The 17,884-nt window shown below is 33.7% G+C and overlaps 1 protein-coding gene across 1 annotated transcript in view; it reads left to right on the forward strand.

The window, feature by feature from the left end:
• LOC128234618 (zinc transporter 9-like) overlaps positions 1-17,884 on the forward strand; it is a 308,991-nt gene that overhangs the window by 60,632 nt on the left and 230,475 nt on the right. Inside the window, exons 4-5 of the mRNA XM_052948969.1 lie at positions 31-114; positions 3,051-3,165. Of these exons, the coding sequence (XP_052804929.1) occupies positions 31-114; positions 3,051-3,165 (199 nt within the window). The remainder of the gene's footprint in view (positions 1-30; positions 115-3,050; positions 3,166-17,884) is intronic.

Genomic DNA, 17,884 nt, shown 5'->3' on the forward strand with positions numbered 1-17,884 from the left:
AAAGTTAATCTTTATGGTTTTGAATTTCAGTTATATGACAGAAATAGTATGAGGCGGTATGGGAAACTGGAGGAGGAGATCAGTGAGATAGAAAACCATGCTTTTAGAACACAGGTAAATATTCACCTCTTTGATGCTATAAATGTAAATCAATCCATGTTATTGTGTCAAACACTGACACAGAAAATTATTTTAATTAAAAAAAATATAATATTTTATAAGTCTGGTCCATCTTGATTTAAATTGATGGTAAACTCAGGGCACAATTAAAAACTATTAGGATCAATGTCTGGACTATCATTACACAAAATACCAAGGATAGATATATTGTGGACATTCTGGACTATCATACAAATACCAAAGGTAGACATAATTGTGGACATTTTGAACTATCATTACCGTAATTGACTGGTTATATGACACACTTTTTTATCCCCTGCCTTGAAAAGGCGAGGGGATATAGTATTGGTAAGCCCGCTTTCGTGCGTGCGCGTGTGTGTGTGTGTGTGCGTGCGTGCGTGTGTGTGTCTGTCCGGCCCACATTCATTTCTTTGCATCTCCTTACATTTCTCATGCGATTTCTACCAAACTTTCACAGATTGATTATCATAAAGTGAAGCAGCGCATATTGTCTGGCTTTTGCTATTTGACCATTTTTGAAAGAGTTATTGCCCTTTGCTTATTTTACATTTAAAATTGGTTTCTTCGCAGTTGCTCTTACGTTTTATCATGTGATTTCTACCAAACTTTCACAGATTGATTGTCATAAAGTGAAGCAGCGCATATTGTCGGGCTTTCCTGTTTTGACCATTTTTGAAAGAGTCATTGCCCTTTGCTTAATTTACATTTAAAATTGGTTTCTTCGCAACTCCTCTTACGTTTTTCATGCGATTTCTACCAAACTTTCACAGATTGATGATCATAAAGTGAAGCAGCGCATATTGTCTGGCTTTTGCTATTTGACCATTTTTGAAAGAGTTATTGCCCTTTTTTTTTTTTCCTTTTAAAATTGGTTTATTCGCAATTGCTCTTACGTTTTATCATGCGATTTCTACCAAACTTTCACAGATTGATTATCATAAAGTGAAGCAGCGCATATTGTCTGGCTTTTGCTATTTGACCATTTTTGAAAGAGTTATTGCCCTTTGCCTATTTTACATTTAAAATTGGTTTCTTCGCAGTTGCTCTTACGTTTTATCATGTGATTTCTACCAAACTTTCACAGATTGATGATCATAAAGTAAAGCAGCTCATATTGTCGGGCTTTCCTGATTTGACCATTTTTGAAAGAGTTATTGCCCTTTGCTTATTTTACATTTAAATTGGTTTCTTCGCAACTCCTCTTATGTTTTTCATGCGATTTTTACCAAACTTTCACAGATTGATAATCATAAAGTGAAGCAGCGCATATTGTCGGGCTTCTCCTATTCAACCATATTTGAAAGAGTTATTGCCCTTTGCTTATTTTACATTTAAAATTGGTTTCTTCGTAACTGATCTTACGTTTTTCATGCAATTTCTACCAAACTTTCACAGATTGATGACTATATTGTGACGCAGCGCATATTGTCTGGCTTTTGCAATTTGACCTTTTTTGAAAGAGTTATTGCCCTTTCTTAAATTTACGCATTTCTTATGTTCCTGAGAAACTACCCTTACCTTTGATTGGCTTTCGTTACAAAAAATGCCCCCATGAGGCGGGGGATATAGCTGTCTGTGACCGCTCTTGTATTCCATATGTCTTGAACCCATTAAAGGATTTTTAAATAACTTGCCACAAAATGTTCACCATATTAAGACAATGTGCAGAGCACTTGTTTCTAGAAAGGTCCAAAGTCAAGGTCAAGCATAGAGAACAAAGGTCAAATGAATTTAATATGACTATTATTCGCCACAAACGTTCACCATATTGAGACAATGTTGAGAGCGCAATTGTTTTAGCAAGCTTGTTTTAAGGTCAAGATTTCTCAGGGTCAAAGGTATTATGACTTAATTTTGTATCTGTTCAATACCATTTGAACCGCTTGAATAATAAAAATATATAAATAAATAACTTGCCATAAATGTTCACCCTTTTGAGATGATGCCCAGAGCTCATGTAACAACCAGCTTGGTTCAGAGTCAAGATAACACTTAGAGTTCAAATGTCATGCTACTATAATATGTTTCCCCTCAACATATAGAGGTCAAATGTCATATGACTATAATTCACCAATTGAGAAGATGTACAGAGCCCCTGTTACAACTAGATCCGTTTAATGTCAAAATTAGAAGTCAAGGTCATGTAACTATAATATAATTTCATTTCCCGTCCGCTTCATATCCCTTGAACAGCTTGGAAGAAAACTACCAACAAATGTTCACCATATTGAGACGATGTGCAGAGAACATGTTACAACCTGCTCAGATCAAGGTCAAGGTCACACTTTTGAGATCAATGGTTGTATGACTACATTTCGTGTTCGCTCAATATCTTTTGAACCACTTGAAGGATTTGGAAGTAACTCTCCACAAATGTTGACCATATTAAGACAATGTGCAGAGCACTTGTAACAACCAGGTCAGTTCAAGGTCAAGGCTATACTTAGAGGTCAAAGGTCAATGATAATATATCTTATGTCAGATGTTTACCATATTAGAGACAATGTGCAGAAAGCATGTTGCAATTAGCTCCAGCTTTGTTCAAGGTCAAGGTCACACTTAATGGTCAAAGGTCACATGACTACACTGTGTCTGCTCAATATTCCTTGAACTGCTTGAAGCATTTTGAAATGTTAACCCTATTGAGTAGACATGCATAGCTAATGTTACAACATTACAGTTCAAGGTCAAAGGCACACTCAGAGGTCAATTGTCATTTGACTACTTTTCATGTCTGCTCCATTTCTTTTGAACCTCTTGAAGGATTGGAAATAACAAAAGTTTACCATATTAAGACGATGTGTAGAGGGGGAGACGTCAGTTTTTGATTACATAATAACTATTTAGTTTGTTTTACGATTACATGAGTATACTCACAAAAGTGATTTGATTTAATGATGATATTGTAGGGCCCAGTATGCCAAGGCACAAGAAGCCCTGAGGTTCAAGGGGTGGAACATATAAGACCAGACAATCGCTTTGGAAACTACAGATACTTCACCAAGAATGCCATTCTAAGGAAAAGTATGATTTCATGGAATTGGTTTAATAAAGTTTGCTACATGAAGTTAGGTAAATCCGCGCTAAGCACTATTGAGAGTATTGTATTTACAAGTTATTAGATGTTGAAGTATTGTATTTACAGGGCTGTAGTTGAACTGCAACAATTTTATATGCTGTCATATTTCAAATCATATTTATACCCCCGACAAACAAAGTGCGAAGGGGGTATATTGGAGTCACCCTGTGGTCGGTCGGTCTGTCAGTTTGTCGGTCGGTCCGTTGCAATTTACCTTGTCCGGAGCATAACTTAAAAACTACTGGGTGGAATTGGATTAAACTTCATACAATGTTAGAGCATAATGAGAGGAAGTGCAGTGTACAATAACCATAACTCTATTCTTGCTTATTACTGAGTTATTGCCCTTTGTTACTTTTTTTTTTTTAGTCTGGAGTAAAACTTGAAAAGTATTGGATGGAATTCATTGGAACTTCATACAATGGTAAAGCTCAATGAGAGGAAGTGCAGTGTTCAAGAACCATTACTTTACTTTAGCTAATCACTGAGTTATTGCCCTTTATTTATTTTTTTGCTGTCAATTTTTTTCCAGACATTAACTTGCAAACTACTAGATGGAATTTATTGAAACTTCATACAATGGTAAAGCACAATGAGAGGAAGTGCAGTGCACAAGAATCATAACTCTATTTTAGCTAATTACAGAGTTACTGCCCTTTGTTATTTTTTCTTGTCCGGAGCATAGCTTGAAAACTATTGGATGGAATTTAATAAAGCTTCATACAGTGATAGAGGAAGTGCAGTGTACAGGAACCGCGATTCTATTTCAGCTAATTACAGAGTTACTGCCCTTTGTTACTTTTTCTTGTCCAGAGCATTACTTGAAAACTATTGGATGGAATTTTATAAAACTTCATACAGTGATAACAGTGATAGATCATAATGAGAGGAAGTGCAGTGTACAGGAACTGCAATTCTATTTCAGCCAATTACAGAGTTATTGCCCTTTGTTACTTTTTTCTTGTCCAGAGCATAACTTGAAAAAAAGTAACTTAACTCATTTATAGATGGTCATAGGCAATCGTATATTCTATGCTTTAGAACATCAAATATATCAGTATTAACATCTCAGTATTAGCATCACTGATATTGTTTAAAGCCTTTTTTCTAATTTTTAAAAACATAATCAAATAATGAATAACTGATGATAGTCCATAAAATAAAGTTGTCATTTATAGGTTGGCTTTCCAAATAGTTGACTGCAATTTCATATCAGGGCGGCGTTCGGGGATATTAATCACTTTCAGTGATAGCTCTAGTTTATGAGAAAGAGTCTGAGTGCATACTGTCAGTTTTAATTATTTTCCCCCAAAATATGGTTTGTAAGTTGAAGTTCAGATACATGCTTATCTGAAAAAAATATGCACATCCTTTTTCCAGATTTATATTTTTTGCTCGACCATTCAAACAGTAAGGAGGGCTATAATACTCTTCCTATTTAAGTTTTAGGGCAAGTTGGAATTTTCACTGATAACTTTAATTTCAATTTTTACTTCAAACAGCTGTTCAAGACCATCACACAATTAGGTTGCATAACTCCATATCATCCTAGATACAAATTATAGCCCCTGATTGACTTATGAACTTAGGTTAAAGTTTTAGGCAAATTGTGTGCGGTTAAAGTTTTAGGGCAAGTTAGGATTTTCACTTAAAATTCCAATACCCTTCATTTAATTCAATTCATACTTCAAACAGTTCTAGACCATTCCATCATTACGTTGCATAACTCCATACAAATAATAGCCCCTAATTGACTTAGGAACTTAAGAAACTTTTAGGGCACATTGTAGTTGATAAAGTTTTAGGGCAAGTTGGGATTTTCTCTAATAACTTCAATACTCATCTCACAGTTGTTCAAGGCCATTACACAATTTGGTTGCATTACTCCATATTAAACTAAATACAAATTATCAGTGCTTCTAAAACTTTGGAACCTCAATCCGTCTGGACCCGGCGACAAACCCCCCCCCCCCCCCCCCCCCCTCAAAAAAAGAAAGACTTGTTCAATAGTCTGATTTTGTAGAAATGTCATACATTTTCGCGACATCATTTCTGTCAATATTTTTTGCGATTTGTAAGAGGGCTCTAGAGCCAGCATAGCCGATTCGGATAGTCATTGATACAAGTTTAATTCAAATGAGATTCTCATCGAGTTCTGCGGCGTTGTTAACAAGAAAGACTGTGATCATAATTAACTGTGGCTGTCGGGAGGCGGTCAGACGACAAAAAACGAAACAGTATGATGATTTATTTGCTTAATGCTTCTTTAGTGGGTCAACATTCAACTGATAATCTTGAATAATAGTATATATATATATCTAGATTTATAATCGGGGCAACAAGCTTAAAGTGTGATATCGACAACGATTTTTACATTACTGCGAATAAATATGACGTAAGCGGCGGACTCAGCTGTCAGACTATGTAGTTAATCAAGCGTATCGCTGTTGATATCCTATATATTATTATGTTAATTAATTTGGTATTTTAATGCTTTCGCAGATTGACAATAACATGCATTTATCTTTCAAGTCGTTTTTAACCAGCAATGGTTCTTTATAACAATTTAAATTTAACCGTTTTGTAATCAACAAACGGATATCATGTGATGATCGACGACGACATAGCATATTGCCATGTGAAAATATGGACCGATTTTAACACTTAATCAGGAAAGCTGCAAGCAAATAATTAACACATAGAGCTAGTTTGTTTAATTGTGTCTTCTGCTTATACCAAAACACGTGATTGGACCGACTGCAAGCGTCTGCTAATTAACAGATAGGCTATAGAGTGATCAGCATAGCGGAAAAAGCAGCAGGTCGCATCGGTCTCATGGTAACCAAGACACTTTTATGACCTATTGTAGTTTTGAATGTGTAAATGACCCATGAATGTTTGTGTATGACAATTTCTACATCTTTTACTGGATTAGTCGTTTTGGACCGAAATTATAAAAAAAAATTGAAAATTTCGGACCGATTCTTTTTACACTTTTTGAAACTGAAATCGGTCTGGCTTGGTCAAAATTGGTCCAGACCGGCAAATTGCCGGTTTTTAGAAGCCCTGCAAATTATGGCCGTTGATCAACTGAGAAAGTTTTAGGGCAGCTTAGAGTTTTCGCTCACATCTCCAATAACGTTAATTCAGTCAACTTCCTACTTCACACAGCTGTTCGCAGCCATCACACAATACAGCCATCACACAATATGAGTCCATAACTCCATATTATCCTTAAAACAAATTATGATCCTTTTTTAGCTCACCCTAGCTTTAGGCTGAGGGTGAGCTATGAGGATCAATGAATGTCCATCATCTGTCGTCTGTCGTCCATCCACACTTAGTTTGTTTACACTTTAGGGGTCACATTTTTGCCTCAATTGTCATGAAACTTGGTCAGGATGTTTGTCTCACTAATAACTCAGACAAGTTTGAATATGGGTTATTTGGGGTCAAAAACTAGGTCACAGAGCCCAAATATGGAAAAACCTAGTTAACACTCGAGAGGTAACACTTTCAGCCCAAATATCCTGGAAATTAGTCAGAAAGATTGGTTTAATGATTTCTAGCTCAAGTTCAAATATGGGTCATCTGGGTTCGAAAACGAGGTCACAGAGCCCAAATTTGGCAATACCTTGTTAACCCTTTACCTCATAGTTACGCAATTTTACTTAGATCAAAAGATGCATAAAACGTTGACTGCGCAGGTTTGTGGGCATTCCTGTCTCGTTTTCCTCGTGGAAATTTACACAATACTGCACGTTATAATTAACTACCAATAATACAACTATATTTTATTGATCACGCGCCTGACGTCACAGGTCATGGTTCGGAATCGTGTCAAAATGTCGGCCATGTTGGATAGACAAAAAATCATCTTGCTTGTATAAACAAAGGTCATAAATCATTATACGGGACATATGTGTCACTTCTGTTTCGCTAATCCGGTCATAAAAATGCACATCTGCTTCTACAAATTGAAAGTAAGTACAAATGTGTTATAAAATAATGACTATCCCTATTGTTAAACTTTGACATGACCCATTTTAACATTGATCAGCTGTTGAAACATGTGTTTTCGAATACACAAGAATGCAATGTAGAACTAATTTCTGCCGTTGTTTACTTCAGTTTAAAACAACATTGCTGAATAATGTCATTTATATTTCAGTGATTGTCCGACGAATCGGAACATTCTGGCTTCAATTAAAATGAGTTTGAGTATGACGTCGAGATGGCAAATTCGGACCTCGGCTTCACGCACACAAGGATACGAGAAATGAGGATTTTTAAAATCAAACCCAATTATGACAATACCTGGACATGCAATAAACGATATAATTTTGTAAACAACAATATGTAGGCCTCATTTAGTAGTTGAATAATAACTTTATTTGTTCATTGTGGTTTGTTTAATTATCGAAAGTAATACGCTCTGTGACTGTTGTACAACTTTTTTTTCTTCTGGTTCATATATAATATACCATGTTTCTTTGTTGTGAATTATTTTTTAATTCTGTCCATGTTTGTTTCAATTCAGGTTGCATTAAATGAATTATAAAAATATGCTATTTATATAATATTTTGTGTTATGTTTGATAAATAAAAGTGTACTTTAAGTTAATTTTCATCAAATTTGACATATTTTTCTGTTTGTTTATGAATATCATGCGGAAATAATTTAGATAACAAAATAAAATTTATATGACTGGATTAGAAATTTAATTCTCTAAAAACTTTACATTGATGACTTATTGATTAAACCAAAAGAAATACTTAGAAAATAGGTTTGTAATACACGAGGGTCAAAATTCCAGTAATAACCAATAATCTCCTATGAAGTAGGGGTACTGATATGAACTGATAAGCCATACACTGGCAGCCTGATATGGCTCAAATGAAAGTGTCGCAAAAGTATATTCAGTATGGCTATGATCATTTGTAACTCATTTGTTGCTTTTTATAACAGTTTTGCATTTCATTTAATTTAGAAATTGATAAATTGCAAAGAAATAACCAGGTTAATATAATAGTATTAATAAATCATTAAACTAGTATAAAATGAGTTATTTGTTATGGAGAAAAAGGAAACCCTGAATTTTGTTATTTTTCATAAAACAAATTAATGCACTCTTTGTTAATAAACCTAAATTTGAAATTAAAAAAAGACAGTTTTTCCATTGTGAAAAATTATATTTGTTATTTATCAATAAGTTCTTTTATTGAAATTAACTTTGGATAATTTTATCTTCTGCTTCTGCATACTTGTCGGAGCTTACAAAGGAGTCACTTGACATGGTATGCTATAGCCTAATCGCTATATATATTGTTGATGACAATATATACTACGTCAATCATTGAAATTAGACTTTTGGATGAACAAGCCCAAATTCATAAACTAAAGTTTGGCATCAAATTTTTGAACAAGCCCTGCTATATAAAATTCAGAATTTGAGCAAGCCCTGAAGACATTTTACCAGTGCAGGGCTTGCGGGCTTGTGTTAATTTCGACCACTGCTACGTATAATAGAAACTGGATATAATGATCACAATAGCTCACTTTGAGCATTTTGAAAGTAACAGCAGGACACAGGAACATCATAGAACATTATATTGAGATTTTAATGTATTTCAAAGTATGGATTCATCCATGGTCAATTTATATATATTTAAATGATACACAAATAGGCACCCACATACAAAGTAAAACGATGTGCATATTCTAGTTTTGTGTATTACATGTATTTACACTTTGTAGTGAAAATAGATACAAGGAAGCAAGTACAGTACATAAATAAAACTGAGGATATGATTAATGTATCAGGTAATGTCAACATAAATTACAAGATAGAGAACATGCCAGGGCATTATCATGTAGGAAATGTCAAGATGAAAAATTCTCAAATGTTCATATAAATTTCTTTAATATAACGACAATGCATTTTAAAGTGACACTCTTATTCAAAATCAATACATACCCGTGTCAAATAAAAACGAAGCTTCATAAAAAGCGCAGCTTTAGTGGCTGCGCTTTTTTTCCAAAGCTGCGTTTTTTTCAAAAGCTGTGCTTTTTCTTCGCTTTTTTCAAAAGCTTCGCAAAAGCTGCGTTTTTTTCATGAAAGGTTCGCTTTTAGTAAAAAAGCTTCGCTAAACCTTCGTCTTTTTGAAAAATAGCTTCGTCTTTTTGTTTAAGCCATATTTTCCTCACACAAAAGCTTCGTCTTTAACATAAAAGCTTCGTCTTTTGCATAAAAAGCTTCTTCTTTTTGAAATTTAAAATGGCCAATATTTATTGGAAAAGAAAGCTTTTCAACCAAAGACAAAGCTTTAAAAGAAGAGACGAAGCTTATTTTTTTGATCTTTTGCTTTGTAGGTGCACTTTTTTGCGTTTTAAGTGTATTATATAAATAATAAGTGCTTTTTCTTAGCTGAAGAATTTTTTCATCTCGATTATAATAATTCATGTTCAAGTTAAGAATTTATTTTATCAGCAGTAATTTAATTGTTTTAGTTTATCCATGTGTAAATCTACAATAACATAAAAAAAAGATTCAATCATTCATCAAATTCATACATTCTTTTCCTGATTGAATGAAGTATTCAATCTCTTGATGAATGAATGAAATATGGAAAAAAAGGGTTGAATCCAAAAATAAAATAATACATGGACGAATGAATGATTGATTGATTGATTGATTGATTGATTGATTGATTGATTGATTGATTGAATGATTGATTGATTGCATAAATGAATGAATGATGAATGAATGTGAATGTTTGATTGATTTACTGATGTATTGATTGATTAACTGGTGGATTGATTGATTGGCTGGTTGATTGATTAGTGAAATGAATGAATGAATGAATGAACGAACGAACGAACGAACGAACGAACGAACGAACGAACGAACGAACGAATGAATAAAGATTTGAATGAAGGAATGAATAAATAAATAATTAATAAATTGATTAATTAATTTACTTAATTAGTTACTTTTAAATGACTGGATAAATAAATGAATTATCAATTAATGATATAAAATAAAATAAAAAAAGGATATATTTAATAAGTCAATGCAATAAATCATAATTTTATAATATTATGCAAAATAATACACTTAATAAGCAGTTATTAATTGCATTCAACTGAATATTCACAGAATTCATATTACTTTAATTTCTATACATGTTATCATCATAGATCTTAATGCTTTGTTCATAAGCCATTCTCATGATAAGCCATATTTGTAAAACAACCAATCAGAATCTCAGAAACAAATTTGAAATAGGGGCGGCCATTTTGTTGGGATTTCAGCAGGGTTGGATGTTTTTAAAGGAATTAATGAATTTACACAAATAACAACCATTGATAATTAAAGGGATAAATTAATGATTTTCAATTTATGATATATCTATCATAAGATCAGATGAACATGGACTATGATTTGGAATGACAATCCAATCATTTGATGTTTTGTAAAAGATGACATGCAATACTGTTGAGTTCTTATAATATTCTGATCTTATCCTTATTTTAGTTGTTTATCAATTACTTAATAACCTCAGTGACTATTTTCTTAAACATGTTGGACTTATATTTCAAAATGATATCCAGCTCATAAAAATACAATGAAATTTATAAGATATAGTTTTAAAACTCATTGATTTTTTGTTTTTACCAGAATATCTATCAAAATTTGCAGAATGTTTTTCCATTAAATGTACATCTGATAAGAATCAGTGTTGTTTTCCAAGGGGTAATAAAACTGCCATCTGCCAGATGGCCTACCAGATATTGAAAATTGGATTGATCAATTATGTAAAGTATTAATTAACAATCTGGTAGTTCACACTGTGTAATAAACAGAGCTGTTAGGAACCTCTAAATTTAACAAAAGGGCAACATAAGGCAGAGTATGGAAAAAGTGATTTTACTATGTAGTTGACAGTTTAAAAAAATAGTTTACAATTTAGGTATCATACTGAAAGGTATGCCTCTACACCAACTAATGGCGTAAATAATTAAAAGACCTAAACAAAAATAAACAATATAAAGTATAAATATTTATTTCAAACATTTAGAATATGCTTCCATGTGGTTTAATAGAGACTATAGTATCAGTGAAAAAAAATTGATATTCAACAATTTCACATTTTAATACAATAAAAGGTCATAATGTTTTGTTTTTATTCTTTATTGGGGAAGTTTATACACAGGTATCAATGGGATATTTATTCATATCATGTGGTAACTAGTGATAAACTTGGCATTGATGTATATATGATATATATTTTATTAAAAGTTTTTTGTTACACCAGTCTGAGGCTTTTTATCCCCTATAGTATTAGAGGGTTGGAGGGAAAAAAAGGAGCTTTTGAGAAGAGCTGCGTTTTTTTGCCACAAAAAGCGCAGCTTTTGCGAAGCTTTCTGCAGTATTGGCTCAAAAAGTGCAGCTATTTGCAAAAGCTGCGCTTTTTGCTTGAAATAACCGAGCTTTCGCGAAGCTTTATGCGGTATTGGCCTGAAAAAGCTCAGCTTTTGCAAAGAGCTGCGCTTTTTGGCCAATACCGCACAAAGCTTCGCTATTTCAAGCAAAAAGCGCAGCTTTTCAAGTTTTGTGAAGAGCTGCGCTTTTTGGCCAATACCGCACAAAGCTTCGCAAAAGCTTAGCTATTTCAAGCAAAAAGCGCAGCTTTTGCGAAGAGCTGTGCTTTTTGGCCAATACCGCACAAAGCTTCACAAAAGCTTAGCTATTTCAAGCAAAAAGCGCAGCTTTTGCGAAGAGCTGTGCTTTTTGGCCAATACCGCACAAAGCTTCGCAAAAGCTTCGCTATTTCAAGCAAAAAGCGCAGCTTTTGCGAAGAGCTGTGCTTTTATTTATTAAAATATTCATCGAAATCCGAATATAGACGCCACTTTGGTATAATATAAATATGGAAAAATGTGGTGTCACCGCGTGACCTGTCCTGGACCAACAGCATTGTGTCATTAATGTTAGAGTCGTGATATATTTTCTGACCAATATAAATAGACCAATGTTATATTAATATACCTCATGTGTATTTAGGACAGAAAAAATATGTGATGGCTGTATTTAACCGGATATAAGGTATACAAGTAACAGAAAACATGAAAAAATCATGAAAGACATTATTAAGAATGGGCGGAGTGATTGCAGATAATGAGCCCTTCTTAATTTATTATTAAGCTAATTACTTCAGGTCATCTAACTGACTTAGAATACGACCTCATTGTCTAATACATTGTTAACGTAAAATCTAATGCAGGGATTGTGCATCAATATGAAACTCCATTTGCTTAAATGTAGGTTTTTTTTTTTTTTTTTTATTGTTAAGGGCTCATTATTTCTTAGTCTTAACTAATAGATGTTCAAAATAAGATTCTTCTTATCCATAAACATTTATTAAAACAAGTTTTTGAAAAATAGGGTGTTGAAAATGTCCCCTCATCCAAGCTTTAGTGCAGGATGAAGGACATTATTGGAATTAAGCCGGAGGCTGAGCATCCACTGTATAAACATTGGTCCAAAATTAAAGAAAGAAAAAGTTTTTTTAATAAAACTAAAAGACAAAGTATCGAACGCTTTCTCAAAATCTATCATCATTAACAGACCAGGTATATTATTATCCTCAGTGAATTTCATCAAGTCGTATAGTAGCCTAGTATTTTCACCAATGTGTCTTCCTTTTATAAAACCAGTTTGGTCTTTTGCAACTAAAAAATCTAATACAGTCTTTAATCTGTTTGCAATGGAACCAGATGCAATTTTATAAACTGTATTGAGCAAGGTAATAGGTCTAAGGTTTTTAAGAAACTTCCTTGGTTTATTATCTTTTGGAAAACATGTAATGATACCTTGTTTTTGTGTAATAGACATTGATCCATTTTCTAAAGCAAAATTTACAGCTCTAACTACAAAATATCCAATACGAGACCAAAAAGCCTTAAATTTTTTTGCAGTGAATCCATCCGAACCCGGGCTTTTATCATTTTTCATATTTTTTAAGGAAGAAGAGGCTTCTTCAAAAGTTATAAGACCTTCTAAAGACTGTGCCTGATCAATTGACAGTTTAGGAACAGAACTTTCATTCATGTCATTTTCAATATTATAGTCAACTTCTGAAGTACTCTTAGAGTATAATTTTTCATAAAACAAGGATGTTTCTTTTAAAATATCATTTTGCTCATATACAAAACAACCATCTTCCTTCTCAATAAAAGGAATGCATTTACTAATAGAGTAATTCTTTTCAAGCCGACAAAAAAAACCTGTTGGCTTTTCACCATTATCAATAAATTCTGCTCTTGATCGGATAATATGTCCTCTTATTTTCTCTGTTCTTAATGTACTTAATTCATTCTGTAAAGCCTCTAATCTATCCTTATTTTCATCATTCAAATTCTTTTCTTTTCAGCAGAAAATTTACTCATCATTTTCTCATCTACTTATTGTTTCTATTGTTAACTTTGTAACACAAAATATTATCTACAAATAATTATAATCTTTATTGATTTTAATGGTAAATTAAACTGACGTAATATATTCAATGATTTACACATCAATGTTTTGGGGGAATTTCCATACTGTACAGTACTGCTATTCCTCGTGTTTTTATTATGTCATAGTGGGATCTCACACCTGTATATATAGGTATAACAGGGATGATAAAATTCCGGATTAATCAGGAATTCCGGATTTAAGGCCTCACGGATCGATTTTGAGATTAATGTAAATCCGTTGAGTTTTTTTCTAGGGGGGAGGGGTACAGGAGCGAATCGAGCTCAGTTCGAATAATATGGGTACGAAAGGTGAGTTTTCCGGAAGTGTAAAGCCGGAAATTAACGAACCTATTTACGTCTTGGCAATCAAGCTATATGATTGGTTAAGATAGCATCCGGTGATTACCGAAATCACCGATGGGACTAGAAGACAGTATCCGGATGGTCGTATCCGGATATGACAGACGACGAAGACGAATAAACGGGTATTGGAAAATTGGAAAAAAAACGACCACCACCAACTTCTAAAAACATTGATTCGTCTATTTTAAGGGTATATTTGCCATTTATTTTCAAGAGAAATTCACGAAACGTTTCTTTTTAAGTTAATAGAAAGTGATCAAACTGAGAATGAATTTTGCGCATGTAGCATTATTTCTGACATCCTGATTCGGATTGTGTCATAATAATCGATTTTTATTTTACAAATTTTATTTGGCTGATTGAAGTTTACGCTGTAAACCGTTTCTTTATTATTCTCATAATGTTTGAAGCATTGTTCTCAATAAGAAGTGGCTGTTGACCATAATGGGAGGTTCAAATGAAAATTGGTTTGGTTCAAATTTAAAAAAAAATGAATACATATTTTGTAGTAGTAATACATATTACGTAGAGGCAGTCATTTTATTTTCTATTGAGACAGTTCAACAAAACGTCTTGAGGACCCAGTTTGAGTGAGATTTAAATTCTATAGTTGTAATTTGTATTTCCAGGTATGTTGATGGTTACAAAAGTCAGGGATGAACAGACACCTCAGCCAGTGCATCCAGTTGTTCCTGTCAATGACTGACAATTCAATCCAGAGGCCATGATACTTGGATTTATTGCTGAACATGCTCCCTTGCACCACAGTAGTGTGCCTTACTTAAGACACTTGCCAAAGATACAAAAGCGAATAAAAACTTCAAAGGTGTACAGCATCATACAAGATGACTTACGGAGTGGCTAGCCATTTCAATGATGAACATGTGGGGGTTAATTGATCTTGGTTTTGTTTCAACTAAGACAACTCAACAAACACAATGAGAAAACTGTTGCAGCTATTTTTCTGCTATAGAGAAAGAAATAGTGTTGAGACATTTGGCCTCCTTAAAAATCACTAGGGCTGATTCTGAATCAATTTTCATAGAATTTGAAAGCCTGTTTGAGAGACTTGAACTGCCATGGGACAATCAAGTTTTTGTGCTACTGGACTCATGTAACACCATGAGGGGAAAAAATCTGGCTTAGGGACCAGAATACGTCAAAGTCCACCATGTCCACAACGGCTACGCTGCCAAAGCATTTAAGTCCCGTTTGGATATTACGTGGAATAATATATATAATAATTAATAACAATATATTCTCGTCAAATGTGCAGAAAATGGAATAAATACTCTTTATATGATACTTAAAATTGAATAATTAACACTTTTACAATAAACATTTGCAAGCATGATAATCGATATGTTGTTCACTATTATAAATCAAACATCCCACAGTGTAGACTGTTCATACACAGGCATTTGATCATAGCCAGTTGAGTTTTATGGGAAGTGGACAACTGAACCAAAATGTCAGGTACACTGTGACTTCAGGTAAAAAAAGTAAATTTAACTTTGTTTAAAGACAAAGGTGTTAAACTTCACTGCTAAGTTTCCTGATAATTGTTCTGATTGTGGATGTCTCGTGTTGAACATAATTATATCTACCAAACCGAAAGGTGTACTCCATGAACACTATTCTAAGGCAAAAAAGGGTATTAGAATCCATGAAATACGGAAAGCTTTGGGGGGCTTCGCCCCCCTTATCCCCCCACCAGGGCTTTGCCCTAGACCCATCGGGGGCCTTAAGCGGCCCCCTGAACCCCATGCATAAATTTTTAGGATTGGCAACTTGGCTCTATTATCATCGCTGTATAAATAATAACCTTCAAGTTTTAGCAGACAACATTTTCGAGGGAAAATCAATACACAAAAGTTTAAGCTTCAGCTTTATAAACATCGGATATTGTTTACAAAAAGAAAGATTGAAGTATTGAAATGACCCTATTGAAATATGCGGGAGATTCGTATACATCCAGTAGTGTATAGGGTCGGCCAGATGCGTTTACATCTGCTAATGAGCTATGTCGGCCTATCTCGTATACTGTATTATATCATGTATAGGACGCTAGCATAGATAGGACGCAGGCAAAAAAATAGTTGAGAAAACGGGTAAAAACCCTTAATATATAAGATCGGAGCCGAAAAATTGAGGTTGGTCAAGTATTTATAACATATATATTGAAGTAAAAAACAAACAAAAAATTGTATATAAGGCATATTTTGGTAACTGTCTTGTGTATTTCGATAATTATTGTCGTATTTTGGTAATTTAGCGTACACAACAATGATATATGTCTTGACATTTTGAGAACATTTACGCATATTATAAGACTTATACAAACGCCGTAATAGTCCCGACTGACAGTCAACCGTTGCAACAGTTGCAATAGTCTCGACATGCCTTCTGAATGACAGTCAACAGTTGCAATCGCAACAAAACTGTGTATTGTCAAAACTGATGATTGTTTTGATAAGGCTTGTCGCTGTGCGGATTAAAGCATGTCGGAATAATTAAGTGTCAGTTATTAGCCTTGCCAGCGGAAGGCACATCGGGTAAAGTGCGAACAAACAACCATAAGGTATTACCATCACAATAGTTTGTTCTATTGATGTTTTTCTAATAACAGACAGCGGGTGTTTTTCACACCTTCGCACATTTGAAAAGATTTGATAGTGACAATAATGCTACTTTGTGTTATGCACATTCATTTATCAATTTTTTAAAACAGTAACATACAACAAAATGTTTTGTAAAATATTGAAACATTAAAATCATAAACAACGATTAATTGATATTTACCTCCTTTCCCGATTTCTGTTGCCGTTATAACTCAATCCAGTTAAAGTGCACTCACATCGAGTTTTTGTGAGTTTTATAAAAAAGTAAACACTCGTGGTTTTTTTTCAATTTATTTCTCAATAAATCATTTTAAAGTAAACATTCAATATATTTCTGCGTGTGTTAACTTGCGTGATTTTACCTATGTTAGTTGTTCTCTTCGGTGACGCAGTACAGATACTTACTATTACCGCGTTCTTCCCCGGTCCGATATTTTCGACCTGAAATGGACTTGGAAAAAAACAGATGAAATTCTAATAGCATAGAAAGGACGCTGGCAATTTTTAAGACGAGAATTGGGGGTAAAAAAGTGCGTCCTATGCATGATATAATACGGTAAATGTGCTAAAGGGTTAAAGACTGTCTATAATAAAATTTTCTGAAGTTCTTATCAGATTTCCAATTAGGAGTTTTCAAAATAGACTTCAATGAACAACCTCTTTTAAATGCAGCAGAAGTAGCTGCACCTCTAAATGAATGTGCCTTGAACACTTCTGTGTCTATTCCTGCTAAACTTAAAGTCAATTTCAACCATCTAGCTATGGTACTAGTAGTAACCTTCTTAAACGTTACATAAGAAATAAAGAGGGAATTTGACAATCTCGCTTTCTTAGTGGCTTCAATATAGTAATGTGTGCATAGCGCATAAAGATTCATTTCTGAAATGTTCAATCCTAACTGAAAATGAATCACCATGAGCAGTAGTCTTCAATATATCTGAAATCATAAACACTATAGCATCCTTTTCCACAATCATATTATTCAAACACAATGATATTAAAGTCTGAGCTCTAGGAGCTATCGCAAGAGCCACTAAAGCAACAGTCTTAAAAGTTAGAATTTTCAATGAAAGATCAGAGTTCTTGCCCAAAGACTCCAAAAATCTTAACACAATTGACACATCCCACATAGCAATATATCGAGGTTTCGGAGGTTTA

This window comes from Mya arenaria, chromosome 5 (assembly GCF_026914265.1).
Source record: "Mya arenaria isolate MELC-2E11 chromosome 5, ASM2691426v1".
NCBI classification, from domain to species: domain Eukaryota; kingdom Metazoa; phylum Mollusca; class Bivalvia; order Myida; family Myidae; genus Mya; species Mya arenaria.